The sequence below is a fragment of the Carassius gibelio genome, chromosome B23 (assembly GCF_023724105.1).
Source record: "Carassius gibelio isolate Cgi1373 ecotype wild population from Czech Republic chromosome B23, carGib1.2-hapl.c, whole genome shotgun sequence".
NCBI lineage: Eukaryota > Metazoa > Chordata > Actinopteri > Cypriniformes > Cyprinidae > Carassius > Carassius gibelio.
The window spans coordinates 20,581,961-20,599,554 of NC_068418.1; the positions used below are offsets into that span (position 1 = coordinate 20,581,961).

The 17,594-nt window shown below is 43.0% G+C and overlaps 1 protein-coding gene across 1 annotated transcript; it reads left to right on the top strand.

Annotated features, from left to right (window-relative positions):
• Positions 1-314: 314 nt before the first annotated feature.
• cs (citrate synthase) lies at positions 315-16,950 on the top strand. The gene is made up of 11 exons (XM_052593974.1): positions 315-480; positions 10,061-10,108; positions 10,331-10,438; positions 10,978-11,043; positions 11,640-11,771; positions 12,341-12,529; positions 12,677-12,876; positions 13,797-13,926; positions 14,003-14,104; positions 14,209-14,418; positions 15,053-16,950. Exons 1-11 carry the CDS (start codon positions 430-432, stop codon positions 15,221-15,223), a joined length of 1,407 nt encoding a protein of 468 aa, XP_052449934.1. The 5' UTR covers positions 315-429; the 3' UTR covers positions 15,224-16,950.
• The last annotated feature ends 644 nt before the right edge of the window (positions 16,951-17,594 follow it).

A 17,594-nucleotide genomic window follows, 5' to 3' on the forward strand; every position in this document is an offset into this window, starting at 1 on the left:
AAGCTTTAAATTATGATACAATTATAATTTGGAGATGTATTCCTTATTTATAAAAATGTCAGGGTGCCTAAAAAGAATATTTACTCGAGCATATCTGTCATTCCATTTATAGTCAGGCAGTTTAAAGGAGAACAGCCTACAGCCAAAACGTTTAAATAATTTATGCACGAGCCATTCCTAAACCAATCAAATCAAAACGCGATGAGACGCTCCACCAATCAACATCAGTTTTCTCACATTCAACCAATCAGAACGCACGAACGCTGTTCCATCCTCACCAGGCCCTATCTGACTCAAACCGCGCCTACAACAGGGCCTGCCCTGAGTTCCTTTTTCAACCTTCACTGCGAGCGCGGTATCGAGAGGGGCACCTTCAAGTAGGGGTCGATAAAGAAGCACTTGTAATATTTATACACACATACGAGAACAATGTCTTTTCTCTCTATCAGCAGACTAGCCCCAAGGCTCCTCAGTTCAAAGGTAGGAAAGTTTTATTTTAACTCGAGTGAAAAAAAGCACAGGCTGCTACCGGTTAGCTTAGCTTAGCATAGATTACCTCAGTGATATACAGCTAGTAGTATGTCATATTTCGTATTAATAAACCATATCGAACATCTGTTTTAAGTACTAAATGCATGAAAAACGTTATGTTTATATCCCTCCCTGCTTAAGTCCTAAGTGTTTTCAAAACCTAATTAACTGACAACCTGTATAGCAATTTCAAGCAACATAGGCGGTCAAAAATATCGTAAAACGTAAAAAAATTGGGGTTGAACTTTCGAAACTCACTGCAAACATTTTTTCAGACACAGCCAATGTAAAGTAATGTTTTATTTTTTGAATTGTGTTTTTGATCAGTTCAAAGATACCTGTTTAAGAAAGGCGTTATATTGTGGTTATTTTCATACGAGTTTCATCTGAAGTCCTTTCTGAAGTTAAGTAACACTTTAACCAGTTCCCTCTCGAGGCGGTAACTCAACATTACGTCAGCTAAGACGTATATGGGAACTCTTCCCTTCTCCACTTTCACTGAAATCTTATTGGCTAACGCCAGCTGGGGACAGCTGGCCAATTGACGCGAAGCATGCAAATACTGGCGGGTAAGCGTGCAGTATAAAATGCATGGGCGCGAAAATTACGTCAGAATCTCTTTCTTCACGCTAGAAGTCTTATCTAAGTCATCGTGGAAGTTGCAATAGAGGACTACTCACCCTGTTTTTCCTCTCCGCATCCGATGGCTGCTAATGCTAGATTCGGACCTTCAACAGTTCTGTGTGACCTGCTTGGGATTCTCACACGGACAACACTTGCGCCCAGTGTACCGAGCTGCCAGTGCGCGCCCTCAGAGCCGGAGTGGCTCGGAGGACGGCGGGAATGAGGCCCACTGCCGCCAGCGAGCCGCTGGTGGGCCCTCCCCCGCCCGAAGACGAGTTTGACGTCGGCGTGGTGGACTATAGCTTCCGCGAACTTCGTCCTCTTCGGAGCTGGCGAGGAAAACGACTCCATGTCGCTTCGACGTCGAAAAAGGTTTGGGCCTCTCAGTGGGACCGCCCCGACCAAGAGGGCCCTGAGACCTCCAGGAGAAGCTCGTCAGGGTCTTCGGAAAGGTCGTCTCGGAGCTGAGTCTCGCTTGCAACGCACATGACGAGCCTGTGATGGGTAACTAGACTCGTGGCTCCTCCAGTCGAGCTGCTACCAGATGGCATTTAGGCATGCAAGAGCTCGTGGTGAAATCGTGGGCTGCACCCCAATCGGCGCGCACCCACTCTGCTACGAAGGCCATATCACGCACGTGGACGGGACGGAAACCCTCCCCCCCCTCGTCTAGGAGACTGTTACCACACACCTGTGCTCGTCTCTCTGTGCTTTTGGTCCGGACCACAGTCTAGAAAGAGCAAGTGCAGCTTCTGCTCTTTACCAGGGCAATACTCAAGGTGTTTCAGGCAAACGGCGGCACAGTAGCGCTGACGTCATCAGGATCGCGGCAACTGATCTCGCGCTGATTGCTATTAAGCGCTCTGCTCAGCTGTTTCACGGAGCTCATGGTCATCTTTACAGGCACCTATGGCTTCCCTAGCTGTCCTGAAAGACGCGGACCGTAGGCCGCTCCTAACGTTCCAGTTGCTCCCTCCGGCCTCTTTGGTGACGTCATGGAGCTATTCTCGGAGACGCAGAAAGCGCGCCAAAGTATGAGCCATGTGATACCCCGTCGCTCACCCCAGTCTTCTTCTGGGAGATTCTTATGCACCGGGCCAGGCTCTGAAACCAGCTAAAATAACCCGCAGTGGCACCCTGCTCTGAACCGGACGCTCGTTTCTGCCGAAACCAACAGTGGTAAGAGCCTGGAAGGTAACGTCAGGGTCAGTTGAGGACCCCGCGCCGAGAGAGCCAGCGCGCCATACGAGCCGTCTCCCTGACGGTGAAAGAGTGAGTGAGCGGGAGGCCCCGCCCCCAAGCGCCATGTTCATATGCATCATGTCCCCCATTTCCTCGGGCGACGATTGCTATGTCTGTTTGAATGCTGTTTGTATGAGTTCCACAATAAAAGCAGGTATACAATCAGCGAAAGAGCTTTACTGCCTCTTACACTCATCTCTGTGTCACTCGCCCTGTCTCAGAACAGTGCAGAGCCACAACCCATGATTACTGGCCTCGCGAGAGTGCCAACACCACATAAACACGGTGTCACCCTCAATGTTCAGATGCATCATGTCCCCCATGTTTCTTCGGGCGACGATTGCTATGTCTGTTTGAATGCTGTTTGTGTGAGTTCCACAATAAAAGCATGTTACAATCAACTAAAGAGCTTTACTTCCTCTTACACTCATCTCTGTGTCACTCGCCCTGTCTCAGAACAGTGCAGAGCCACAACCCATGATTACTGGCCTCGCGAGAGTGCCAACACCACATAAACACGGTGTCACCCTCAATGTTCAAATGCATCATGTCCCCCATGTTTCTTCGGGCGACGATTGCTATGTCTGTTTGAATGCTGTTGGTGTGAGTTCCACAATAAAAACAGGTATACAATCAGCGAAAGAACTTTACTGCCTCTTACACTCATCTCTGTGTCACTCGCCCTGTCTCAGATCAGTGCAGAGCCACAACCCATGATTATACTGGCCTCGCGAGAGTGCCAACACCACATGAACACGGTGTCACCCTCAATGTTCAGATGCATCATGTCCCCCATGTTTCTTCGGGCGACGATTGCTATGTTTGAATGCTGTTTGTATGAGTTCCACAATAAAAGCATGTTACAATCAACTAAAGAGCTTTACTTCCTCTTACACTCATCTCTGTGTCACTCGCCCTGTCTCAGAACAGTGCAGAGCCACAACCTATTATTATAATGGCCTCGCGAAGGAGCGAGAGTGCCAACACCACCAAGAAACATGCATCATGTCCCCCACATCACTATGGGTGACGATTGCTATATGTGTTTAAATTATGTTTCTGTGAGTAAAAATTGTACTAAAGAAGCATATATACCAACGTTGTGTCACTCGCCCTGTCTCAAACAGCGCAGAGGCACAGTCCATGATTATAATGGCCTCATGATGGCGCAAGAGTGTCACACCATTTAGCGACGCGCCCGCCCTCCCGCCAGTGCTTCCAGCCTCGCGGGGGCGGGGCCCTCATTAAAATAAGCCATCAGTGGCTGTAGACCTAACGCGTCGGCCGTGTCATCTCATGGACGGTAAGAGGGCTATCCCGGGCGTTTCATCGACGGATATTCTCTCCAATTCAAACGCAGACCTCCCCGCTTCAATGGCGTGGTCCCGTCACTGACTTTGCCCCAAAACCGTCCTGTTCTGCGACAGGAAGTTCTCAGTCTGCTCGAGAGAGAGCGATAGAGCGAAATTTCCCCTCAGATCGAGCGGAATGCGCATGTTGAATTATCTGGACGATTGGCTGATTTTAGCCCACTCAAGAGATGTGCTATCAGTCACGTGGAAACAATGCTTCGCCGTTTGGATACGCTGGGACTGCGTGTGAATATGCAGAAGAGCGTGTTTTTACGAGTCGGACTGTAACATATCTGGGAATATGTTTGGACTCGATGGCGATGCGAGCCCATCTCTCTCTAGAGCATTTCATCGACTCTGCGCTGTTTCTGACTGGGCAGGTCGTTTGCACTGAGGGAATTTCAGAGGCTTCTGGGTCTGATGGCGGCGGCTTCTTCAGTGTGCCATCTGGGTCTGCTACATTGCGGCCGCTACAGTTTTGGCTGTAACTCGAGTTCCGCCGAGGGCGTGGTCTTCGGTCCACAAGCACTTACGGTCATTCACAGTTGCGTCAGCACTCTGAGACCGTGGAACAGCCCGGATATGTTCAGCCCAGGAGTTCTTTTCTCTACGAACGCGATCTAGGCCGGGGAGCAGTCCGTCTGGGCCTGTGGTCGGAGTCACAGAGAAGGTGACACAAAACCGTTTGGAATAATGGAAGCGGTGTCCTAATATCCCTGCAAGCCTTTTGGTCGAAATTGGAGCGGAAACATGTACTGATTCAAACCGACAACACGTCTGTGGTCTCGTACATAAATCGCCAGGGCGGCGTGCGCTCCAGAGCTCTATTCAAACAGGCAGCGAGTTTCCTGTTGTGGGCGGACCGACACTTAATCTCCATAGGAGCGTCGCACATCCCCGGTACTTTGAACCGTGGAGTGAGCATGCTTTTGAGGAACGGGATTCCTTAAGGAGATGTTGGCTTCACCCAAGATCAGATCTAATGATTTGGGAGGGAGGAAGTGGATTGTTTGCCACGAGCGAGAACACGTTTGCTATCTCACTCCCCCCTGCTGGGAGATGCTCTGACATCGCGCTGGCCGGAAGCCAGGCTTACACGTTCCCTCCTGTGAAGATTCTGCCTGTGTTGTGCAAAATCAGGGAGGAGAAAGCATCAGTTATACTCGTGGCCCCGAACTGGCCGAATCAGCCCTGGTTCGCGGACCTGAGAGAGTTACTGATGGCTCCCCCATGGCGAATCCCCCTCAAGCAGGACCTGCTGTTTCAGGCGAATGGCACAATATAGCACCCCAGCCCCGAGCTGTGGAACCTTCATGTGTGGCCGCTGCGGGGACCCTAATGAGCGGGACACTCTGCACTGACGAGTGCTAAACACACTTACTGAGACGCGAGCATCATCAAACATTCGCTGCTACGCGCAGAAGTGGTGAGTTTTCACAAAATGGTGCGAGAACATTTATATTGACCCGGGGACCTGTTCCGTGTCGGATGTTTTGCGCTTTCTACAGCACAGTTGGATAGCGGGAGTTTGAAACCATCCACGCTGAAGGTGTATGTGACCGCTATTGCCGCTTTCGTTCCCCGGTTACGGGTAAACGATCGGTAAGCACGCTCTGGTATTCAGTTTTCTCAGGGGAGCAAGTAGATTGTGTACTTCATGGCCGCCCTCCGTGCCGCCGTGGGATTTCGCTCTAGTTTTGAGGGCTCTATCTCTTATTACCGTTCGAGCCATTAGCTTCGATTGCGGTTAAGGAGCTTCCCTGAAGACTCAGCGAAGTGCCTTGGAGAATTTCGTGAGTGTTTGGTGAACGATATTGCATTGGTTTCGGGCCTGGCGACTGTAATGTCACTCTCCGGCCGAGACCGGGTTTCGTTTCGAAGTCACTCAATACACCGTTTTGTTTCCCTGCCCGCCTTATCTGTTGAGCCGTCAGCCTCGCGCGACGCTGATACTCAGAGCGCCGGGACCCTGTTAGGGTTTTACGGATGTATATGAATTGCTCGGCCGCCTTTCGTCAGTCGGACCAGCTGTTCGTGTGCTTGGTGGATGTAATAAGGGACGTGCTGTTTCTAAACAGAGACTTTCTCACTGGATCGTGGACGCTATCAAATGCCAGGGGAAGGATTACCCCCTCAACATCAGAGCTCATTCTGCGAGGACATTATAAATGCTTCCTGATGGGCCTGGTCTAGAGGTATGTCTGTCCAGTATTTATGTTTTGCTGCTGGCTGGTCTTCCCAGAACACAATCGCCAGGTTTTACAAGCTGGATGTACCCTCTGTAGCGTCACATGTTTTTCGGTGAGTTAAGTTTTATTCATTAAAGCTGTTATAACCAGCTATACAGTAGTTACCATGGCTGCTAACTCTGTGTTATGGTTTAAATGGTTTATGCAGCAGTCACCGCAAACGCCGTCGACTCTGTTTAACTCTCATGCTTGAGTGCTTATTGCTTTGTGTCTGCCCTGGTTAGTGCAGATTTCGATATATTGCTTGAAGTTATGCATATTTTGTTAGGGTCGGAGCAGATGTCTCATTGGCCTAGTTCCGCCTATCAGATGCAAGCACTCTTAGCGACACGGCCATTGGCTAGAACTGTACTGCTTGTGTGAGGGTGATTGACTCCGTTCAGGGCTTATCTTCACTGCTCTCACGGCGGGATTTTATACAGTTCCCATATACGTCTTAGCTGACGTAATGTTGAGTTACCGCCTCGAGAGGGAACGTCTCCGGTTACTATCGTAACCTCGGTTCCCTGAGAGGCGGGAACGAGACATTACGTTAGCCGCCGTGGTCGCCGTTTGATCAGCTGTGCTAGCGTTCAGTCGTGATTCTGACGTAATTTTCGCGCCCATGCATTTTATACTGCACGCTTACCCGCCAGTATTTGCATGCTTCGCGTCAATTGGCCAGCTGTCCCCAGCTGGCGTTAGCCAATAAGATTTCAGTGAAAGTGGAGAAGGGAAGAGTTCCCATATACGTCTTAGCTGACGTAATGTCTCGTTCCCGCCTCTCAGGGAACCGAGGTTACGATAGTAACCGGAGACGTTTTCCTTTGTTACACTGTAACTAAATTTGACCAGCCACTTTGACATGTGAGATCTGCACCTGTTTAGCCTGACAGATCAGTATTTTTGTTGTTTTATGTGGCTAATTTGACCTTCAGAATTGTCATTCATTTACTAATGGCCAGACAATAGTTTGTAAAGATGCAAGATCACTATAATTCACCATAATAGAGCTATATAAGGTTAGGGCAGAATATACATCATACATTTTCAGTAGGATTTAAATGTGGTCCTCCTCAAATTTAAAGCACCTCCCATCCTAAATTTTAATGTATATAGTCCCAATACATGCTGTGAACAAATTTGATATATCTATGTAAAATAGTTTATATTACTCTACATTAGCACCAAAGCGTTCTCAATATTACATTAGATTTTTGTTTCTTTCTCACGATAGCACTGTACACTACTGTTTTGCTCTCTCTCCGTGGAACCTTGTGGGTCCCAAGAGCCCTGCTTAAAACCCCTGGTCTTGTTCATAAAAGCTCTTGTGATCATGTGCGATTATGGAAGTTGTGTAATGTGAACACTGAGCACGAGTAGATTCCTGTATGATGACATGTTTGGCTTTGTGCTGCGTTTTGGCTTTTTCAATTTCCATACAAATTTTATTCCTCTATGAGGTTTTGTTCTTTGATTTTAAAAACTTCCTTGCCCTTGAGCAGTGTGTGTGACTGATGACGTTTAACAGCTGACTTGATTGTGATGTTGTTTAGCAAAATTGAGTGGAGGGTGTGTCAAAGGGCATGTGTGATCTTTAGAAACCGGAATCCTATCCTTATACTGTGTCAGTTGTGCTCTCATAAAATAACATTGTCTTTCATTGTTGTTGCTGTAGAGACAAAACCAATGACTCGCTTTCTGAACGACTTCATAGTAAAACAGGTTACTGTGCTCTTGCCATTCAGGGTTAATACTCCATTCACACTCCTAGATGACCTTTGTACACCATGAAGACTTTCTCAGCTTTTTTTCTGCTGTGTATGACACTGATGTAATTTGCTGATTGACAGTTCATAGGGGTGCCGGATGTGCATTTATGGACTGCACTTCCTTATTTAATTTTCTTTATTTCTTGGTTAGGAGTTGGACCTTCATTGTAAATACGGTGGACATTCGAAGCAGATAGGTTAAAATGACACTGCAGAGATTTGCTTGTATTTGTGAATGGATTGCTCTGCAGTGGTGGTACTGTAAAGTTCTGTTCCTCTTCAAACATTCAGATGGTGGACAAGCATGTCTGACCTGTCTGACACCGCTGTCCGCCTGTCATCTGCTTTGAGTATCGAAAACAACATGTTTTTGTCTAAACAACGTGCAGAGGAGTTATTCGAGCATTACCTGTCAGTCTTTCATGTTTTCCTTGCCTAAAGAAAGCTGACAAAGAGTCCTTTGTCTGTCCAGAAATTCCTCCATATGGTTTTTCTAGTAACCCCTGCTAACACATGGTCCTTGCGTCTATTCTGCATGTAGGCTTGCTCCGTATAATAGAACTGAGTCAAAGGTCATAGAACGGTCTAAGGCTGTCGTTCTCTGTGCTCTGCAACCTTTGTGACGGTCTTGTTACCTTGAAGGTCACTGTTATATAAGCATATATTGTAGGGCTGCACGATAAATCGCATGCAATATTTAATGCGCATCTAGGAAAAGAACAATCACATTTTCTTCAGAAAATGTAATGATACAGAGATTTTATTAAAATACATAATTACAAGATCTTTAATAGTTAACATTTTCTGTATATTACATTATATCATATAGCAGGTTTAGAATTACATACCTTTATTTTAAATTGCAAAGCTAGTGAAATGTTGTAAATATTCACAAAAATATTAGAAATTATGCAAGTCTAGAAAATTAATCAGAAATGCTGTTATTATAATATGTTCTATTGCACATTTACCTCTAGTTCATGTAAAGTGTATTACTTTTGACAAGTCTGAAAGTATTCAGCTACTACAGAGACTTCGCCCCCCCTCTGTGCTCACACTGGGTTCAAGCTAACAGCTGTCGGTAGTCTCACCTTTCCCATAGATTACACAGCCGTAGACTTGCAGGAAGGTCAGAGACTAACAGTTACTTTATCAACTACAACACAAGCCGCCCTATAAATGAGTGTTTTTCTGTTCTCACAGCTACTGTATGTTGTTGTGTGTCAGTGAAATCTTTAGCTCTAGGGTAGAGTGACGGGTGTCTGGTGTCAGAGCACTGACCCACGTGGCGGTCAGGGGGCCCATCGTGTAGGAGGCGTTGGCTCTTGTACAGGAAGGAACAATCATTTATTCTGGAATGCATTTGTGATTTTTGTTTGTTTGTTTTGGATATGAAAGACACTTAAAATACAAAACCTATAAAATTCCAAAAAACATTATAGAAATATAAAATTATGAAATTACTACCAACATATAGGTATTTCACAACCTACAGCTTTATGTTAGAAACAAGCCCCCTTGTTATCTCCTGACATGTCTTGCCAATCTGACCCGGCTTTACGTCCGTGCTTGAGTCATTCTGCAGTGGCAGTTTCAATCCAGTCCTGCTGCGAGTCAATCAGACATGGTTCTTAATCTAAAGCTATATATAGACGTGAAGGATGTGTCTCGATGTAGGAAAGGGCTGGGCCAAGCGGATAAACTCATAACTCTTCCTGAAGCAATTCTGTAATAGAATTAGCAATTGGATCCGTTCACCTGTCTCTGCAGAAATAATTTTGTTCTGTTGCACCTGAGCTCCCTTTTTGTTACTGTGAAATATTGTCATTGTGTATGTCTTCGCTATAATTAAATTGCATTGAACCCCAAATAAGACAGTGATGAATGGCACAGTGGTAATAGTTCAAGATACGCTTCACCTCTGGTTGCTCTGGCAGTCTTTTCTGTCCAATAAATGTGCTGTAACTCTCTTAGACAAAAACAGCAGCTAATCAAGAAGTTGTTAGACATTATGATCAAAAAATGCCTTAAAGTTTTTGTTGTACTACATGTAGCATTCGTTGTATCTCCGTGTTTTCTGGGCTTTGACTTCAGAGCCCATTGAAAATATTTGATCCAGTAGTAGCTTGTGATTTGAATACAAAGTCATTGGTAACTGATTATTTTTGCATTGTGCACCTGGGTCACCTGCCTTGCAGCTGTCAGCAGGCCTTCTGCAGTGAAATCTGACTTATGGCCCAGGTTTTTTTTGATGATCAACTTCCTCTGAGTCTGCAGTGAATTTTCTAAATAATATTTCTTTCTCTTCCAGAATGCAGCATGTCTCGTTGTGGCTGCCAGAAATGTCAGCGCATCCACGGTACGTATCCTGTCAAGCCTAGATCCACAATCACAACCAGAACCAGGCTTTAGATTTGAATAGCACTACAGAGATTCGATCATAGCATTGCTTATAATGGGAAGGTTGAGTCACATGAATCACATCTGGGGCTAATTTTTCTCAAAAAGCACTAGTTGCTAAATCTGTTTGTGCCTGATCCGGTAACCGAAAGCTGACCTATTTTCCCTGGATCTTATGCAGAATTTGAAAGACGTCCTGGCAGACCTCATCCCTAAAGAACAGAGCAGGATCAAGAACTTCAAACAGCAGCATGGCAAAACCACAATTGGTCAGATCACAGTGGACATGGTGAGAGAGACATCACTGCATTCACTGTGGGATTGCTTTTATCTGTCATCACTTTAGGCTACATTAGTCAATTTGTAATAATTATAAGGCGCAGGGTTATTTTAAAGATTTGTGTTTATCATGTGATTAATTTTTTCTACCTTCTTAAGTACTCCATGTTGGAAATCACAGGCTTAAATGTAGGATTTCCAACTAGTGATCTCAGCCAGGTTGCATGTGATTTGACTGATGTCACAAGCAATCTTGCCTAACATATCTGACCAGTCCGATCTCACATGATGTAGGGCTGCAAACCTCCACAAACACAGTAATATTTTTTGCCCTCTGACTGGATGGCGGTTTTGTCAAGGACCCTCAGGCAGTGGTGTGAGTGCTGCTGCTTTCATGGCCGCTGTTTCAGCTGAGTCATTTGGTCTTTGTCTCACTGCCAGTTATTCTATACTATAGATTAAACTGCACCTGAGGAGCATTATTACTGTCATATATGACACTAGATAATGTTTTTAATAATGTTTGAGTGCTGTTTTTGTTTTTGACAGGTTTATGGAGGAATGAGAGGCATGAAGGGTTTAGTGTATGAGACCTCTGTGCTCGACCCCGATGAGGTTAGTATGCACATACACACAATACCATGAATTGTAGCTTAAACCAGATTGCAATTAAATACAGTAATAAATTCCAAGATATATATTTTTTTGGTTTGTCACAATGTTATAGGTAACAAAATCATAAAAATGCTGGTGTTTACATTTTCTTTATTAATGATATTATCATTAATGGTTAAATAATGTTTTATTAATACTTCATTTATTAGTATTTGCCATACATACTATTTATAGGTAGTAATAATTAATTAATTACAAAGTCTAAATAAACTAAAAAGTCCTGTCTTTCATAATATCAATTGAGCCATCAGTCTGCAAATTGTAGCCTTGACATCTCAAATACACATTTTAGGTTGTGAAACTTGAATGCATGATGAAAGTTTACAGTTTCATGAAGGGTATCATTTGCACAATAATATGCTGCTGCTGTAAGCTAAAAATAGTAAGTGGCATGACCGTGCCTTGGATAAACATACATTGGTGTCAGTAGTTATCCCGCTAACCCCTGAACCCTCTCAGAGTTCGAAGCCGCAGTGTTTATTTTATTCAGTGAAACACACTGACGCCATCCCTGCGTTTATCGATTGCATCCGTAGGGCATCCGTTTCCGTGGTTACAGCATTCCAGAGTGTCAGCAGCTGTTGCCCAAGGCTCCTGGTGGCGAGGAGCCACTGCCAGAGGGTCTGTTCTGGCTGCTGGTCACAGGACAGGTGCCCACTGAGGAGCAGGTGAGGAGATAATCATATTCACTGCATTCTTGCTCATTAAAGAAACCCAGAGTGCCTAGAAGTTTGAGAATGTGCTCTGATGCAGGTGTCCTAATAACCTAGCATTTAAGTGCTTTGAAAAATTTGAACAGTGGTGCTTGTGGAAAAAGTGGGTTTGAATCCAGCGTGCAACCTGGATTTTCTGATTCAATTTCCTTTATTTTTTATTGTTTTAAAACCATGTGTATATATATCGCACTTCCTCTCATATAAGTGAAACAACGTAAATTCTAGTATTCTTGATCTTTTTTTACCAGCTTATGTGATTTGCAAGATTGTCATCTGTTTATATCTGTGACTCGTTATAGGCATATATTGATTGCTCTGATATTGACTGTTACTTTGTCTTGTTGGGATGTTAATCAAATCGTGGCCCTGAACAGGCAACCATAAATAATCTCTTTTCAAATATTTGTTGAATAAAACGAAAACTTTTAAGTAATTGAGGCTGTCTCAGTTGCTGTATTCATAGTTACATGCCACAAAAATATTTTGCCTTTTATTTAACTCTTTGTCGGCTGTTTTCTCAGGTGAATTGGTTGTCTAAGGAGTGGGCTAAGCGAGCGGCCCTTCCCTCTCACGTGGTCACCATGCTGGACAACTTCCCCACCAACCTGCACCCCATGTCTCAGTTCAGCGCCGCCGTCACAGCTCTGAACAGCGAGAGCAGTTTCGCCCGGGCGTACTCTGAGGGAGTTAACAAGGCCAAGTACTGGGAGGTGAGTCACTGAAAATATCTGTGCTAGTCCCTTTAAAGGTGAAGTGTGTAATGATAAATACTATGACTGACTAAAACAACTCCTAAGATGTTTATTTGCTATGTAAAGTGATTGAGTCATTCACAAGAATTCATGGCATCTCTGCAGTTTGTGTACGAGGACTCCATGGACTTGATCGCCAAGCTCCCCTGCGTGGCGGCTAAGATCTACCGTAATTTGTACCGTGAAGGAAGCAGCATCGGGGCAATCGACTCCAACCTGGACTGGTCACACAACTTCACCAACATGCTGGGCTACAGCGATCCACAGTTCACAGAACTCATGAGGCTCTACCTCACCATCCACAGGTGATGCCTTACAAAGTCCACTGGTTCATTCGAGGCAGTCGTTGGGAATGAGATCGGCTTGGACTTTTAACCTTTGTGATTGTCTTCTCTATGAAGAGTCAAGATTTTTACCTCAGCCTCAGGGAGAAAAGCACATTAGTGAAGCTAATGCATCTGATGTCTGTTCTCAAACTGGATCTTTCAGGCCACAAGTGCAATACAGCAAATTGGCTATTTGTAGAAGAACTGCTGCTATCTGAACCAAAAAAGAAAGTGAAAAGCATTAGCGTAAACAATCTGCTTCCTTGACAAGTTAGCAGTGTCTAATAATTTTCTAGGGCTGCAGCTACCATTGATCAAACTGTGGATAAATAAATAATTGACAGATTTATCAAGATAAATGTTTAATATATAGCTATGTGGAATGGGACTTTGGACCAATAAGACCTGCAATCTGTGCTATCAAAGCTAGTTATCACTTTTACTGACTATTAAATGGATGCAATTAAAGTACTTTAATATGGGGTTAAATAGGATTAAGAGTTTTATATATAATATTTTCCCCCTTTAAACAATTTTCTACATATATATTGTCAAAATATGTTTCCCAAATGGTTACCAGCAATTCTCCCTTAATCAATAATAATGCTAAATTTTTAAACATCATGCACTTTAATTTAGAAAAATGATTGTGTGGTGCTTGATGGTTTATTGGTGTCTTTTTGTCTCCCTCTGATCAGTGACTAGACTATGCAGATTTTGTTCAGTCAGCAAGAAAACATGTTAGTGTACATCTTTTGTTAAGAGGGAAAGGGGAATGACTGTTTTAGGTTAGTGAATAAAGTATGCTCTCTTGCGGTTGTGTTAGTTTACTAGTCTTATATAGTTTAGTGTCCTTTGACCGCAACCTTATCCTTTTGTGGGCTTTTCTTCCTTTTCAGTGACCATGAGGGTGGAAACGTCAGTGCGCACACTAGCCACCTGGTAGGAAGCGCCCTATCCGACCCCTACCTCTCCTTCAGCGCTGCTATGAATGGTCTGGCTGGACCCCTGCACGGACTGGCCAATCAGGTTTGAGATTTGTTGTGCTTAGTGTTGCACAGGACATATGCTTTGCATTTCTTACATTTCATCCTCTGTCCTATAGGAAGTGCTGGTGTGGCTGACAGCCCTGCAGAAGGAGCTCGGTGGCGAGGTGTCTGATGAGAAAATGAGAGATTACATTTGGAACACACTCAAATCAGGCAGAGTGAGGGCTTTTGATACATCTCCACTCACAAAAAAACTCAATGCAGATTGATCTAAATAATATGGATGATCATGTTTTTTTTTGTCTCTTGTGTCATTATTCAGGTGGTGCCAGGCTATGGCCACGCTGTTCTGAGGAAGACGGATCCCCGCTATACCTGTCAGCGTGAGTTTGCCCTCAAACACCTTCCCAATGACCCCATGTTCAAGCTGGTAGCTCAACTCTACAAGATCGTACCCAATGTGCTTCTGGAGCAGGGCAAGGCCAAGAACCCCTGGCCCAATGTAGATGCACACAGCGGAGTCCTGTTGCAAGTAAGTCACTTGAAACCAGCCAATAATACATATTAATTTGTGATTAAAAGTGTTTTACCATTGATCTGTGCTATTTTTGTCAAATGCTACTAAAATGTCTTGTGTGTGTGCCTTACTTTTCTTTAAATTATTTCTTGTTCAATTGTTTGTAGCAATAAAAATTAATTTTTATTAAAATTATTAATAATAAAAATTATTAGCATATGGAATAAATATTATGTTCCGTGAAGATATTTTGTAAATTTCCTACTGTAAATGTATTAAAACTTAATTTTTTAATTTAGACCATTTTTAAAGGCGATATTTATTTATTTAATTTTTTTTTTTTTTTGCACCCTCAGATTCCAGATTTTTATATTGAGATGTATAAATCTCAATTTCAAAACATTCACCCTTCTGACTGATTTTGTGTCCAGGGTCTCACACACACACACACACACACACACACACACACACACACATATATATATATATATATATATATATATACATATTGAACAACATTGAATATTGGGTTGCACTAATATCACATTAGTTTCTTTCCTTTTCTCCCACTTGTTCTGTTTATACAGTTTACATATTTTTTCTGCTTGTTGTATTCATCATCTCCTGTTTTTACTCTTGTGTTTTGCAGTATTATGGCATGACTGAGATGAACTATTACACTGTGTTGTTTGGCGTATCCCGAGCTTTGGGTGTCCTCTCTCAGCTGGTGTGGAGCAGAGCGCTCGGCTTCCCTCTGGAGCGTCCAAAGTCCATGAGCACTGACGGACTCATGGCTCTGGTTGGGGCCAAATCAGGCTAGAGAGCGAGAGACCATGCCAGCGGAGTGGGGACAGGAAGGGGAAGAGCTTAATCTATTAGACACAAGTCCCCGGGCTAAGGGATTTAAAGAGACAGTACACTTTTAAGTTTCATCTAAAAAGGGCATTTGTTATTAACATAAGAGCAAGATTACACGTCCCATTTACATGTTTATTAGTCTTTCATTCCCAAAATGCACATTTAAAGCTACTTTATCACGAGAAATGTGTAGACGCATTACACAGTCACTGCTTGCGAACGCTCCTTTTAAGTTTTCCCACTAATTTTTACGACCGTATGACGCAGCTATGGAGGTAATGAGGTGGTTTGATGAAGAAGGCTGTGTTATCGTCCAAGAACACAGCCGAGAGTGATATTTCTTTCCAGAAATCACCGCTCTCCTTATTTAAACCAATAAAGATTATTAAATACTAGTTCAGAAAAGTCAGTTCACCTTATATAGAAATAAACCCTTAACCTTGGCTCTCACACCAATTATCAGTTTTAGTCTTGTATTTTTACTTTCCTAAGGTCAGATGTTCACATGAGCCTCTGTTTGTGTGAGGAAATGAATTGTCAAAGCCCTGCTCTGAGCCTGTCAGATAATTCGACAAAGTTTGACTAGGCGTTCCACTAGTTTCTCCTTGTAAGAGCACTCCACGATGGCAATACGGTCCTCTCTCAATAGAATTGATTCTATGAGTTCAGTTCAACTTGGGAAGCTTGTACATTTGTTTAAAAGGGTACTGCCCCTTTAAGTTATCTCTCACATTGCTCTCTGACTTCAACCAATCGTCTTCATCTTCCTGTCTGTTGTTTGGAAGCACGTGTGGTGCCCTCTTTATTTGAAATGCCCAGTCCTTTATTTCATCAGCGGACATATTGGCTTTGATTTGTTGAAGGTTTGTGTCATTCACACTTAAGTTATTGTAGTCGCAGGTGATTCGTGTACCAACTTGAGAGCAAGTCAGATTTGTGGTGTTTTATTTGTACATTCATCCAATACTGCTCACAATCTGCTACTTTTTACCTATTACAAGTTTTAGTGCCCCCCCACCCCCCCAGTGTTTTGAAGAATGATGTATAAAGAGAAAAGCTATAATTTTGTGTAGGTATACATAAGTTGTGGTTTTATTTATTCATGTAAATATAGCTTTGAATGTATGAACTACATATCAAAACACTCTCAGCATCCCTGTTAGTCAAACCACTTATCTGTAATGACTCGCTTAACCCTTTATTTTAAGTAAAGTGTACCTTTAATATGATTTAAAACATGACTTGTGCATGTACTGCTGTGACGCACACGGGTCCTGGTCTCTTGCACGCCTGCTCTCAGGATGTTTTTTTGGATAATCTAGCAGCTATTTTAGCTAGTCGGTCCATAAGCACTCCATTAACTCGATGGCACTTTTCCCCCCAATCATCATTTCCCACTTATCTAATAGCGTGAGAAGAATAGTCTGGTTTGCTGTGCCCTTTACTAGTGTGACTGTTTTCATCATAATGTACATGATTGGTTTATGCGATGTCGGGTTAATTTAAATAATGAGGAATGTGGAGATGGTTGGTTGAAGTCGGATCCACCAGGGGAAATGGGGAGGGGAATGGGGGTGGGTGCGGGGGGGTATGGTCTGGATTGATTGGGGAAAAGAAGCTTATGTGAACAAAAAGAAAAATTGGGAAAACATGACAAAAAAAGGAAAACCAATAAATGTTTTTAACAAACCCTTGAGGCATTTTCTTTTTTTTTTCTGCTCTTTCACTCAGTGACTGCACAAGATTACTCTTGATATTAACCAAATTTGGTCATATCGTTATATTCAGCTGTCCATAATGTAAACGCCAATGTAAACTTGTTAATCTAAATCAAACTTCTGGTTATTAGAAGCACAAATAAGAGTGAACACTTAGAAATACAGGTTGGTTGTGGTTTAATGAAGTGGTTTCCTTTACCATCCATGAAACCTTTTGGTATATTGCTTTACAATTCCAAATTGGTATGTATTTGGAAAGTCCATATTCAAATTAAAGTAATCTGGGCACTGTGCAATAGTTTTAAATAACTTACTTTTTTTCTGAAAGAACAATGACAAAAACAAAAGTGTTGTAATGAACTAAAACTAATGAAATTGTTTTTGGTAATTGTAATAAAGATTTAAAATATTGCCTGGGCAGTAAAATTAAGTATTACCATAAGTTGAAATACTAAAGTTACTCGAACTGAATTAAACATAACTCTATATAGAAACAGAAATAAATGTAAAATTTTAAGTGAAAAAAAAAACATCTATATATATATATTTTTTTTTTTAAATCTAAATGTTATAGAAATATTATTATGGTGTATAAATAGTACTTAAAACTGCATT

What these genes read in the sequence shown, in the direction of transcription:
- cs (XM_052593974.1), top strand. Translation starts at nt 430, where the DNA reads ATGTCTTTTCTCTCTATCAGCAGACTAGCCCCAAGGCTCCTCAGTTCA. An exon ending in CAAGGCTCCTCAGTTCAAAG is followed by an intron (nt 481 to 10,060) that starts GTAGGAAAGTTT and finishes TTTCTCTTCCAG; the next exon opens with AATGCAGCATGTCTCGTTGT. An exon ending in ACAGCGGAGTCCTGTTGCAA is followed by an intron (nt 14,419 to 15,052) that starts GTAAGTCACTTG and finishes TGTGTTTTGCAG; the next exon opens with TATTATGGCATGACTGAGAT.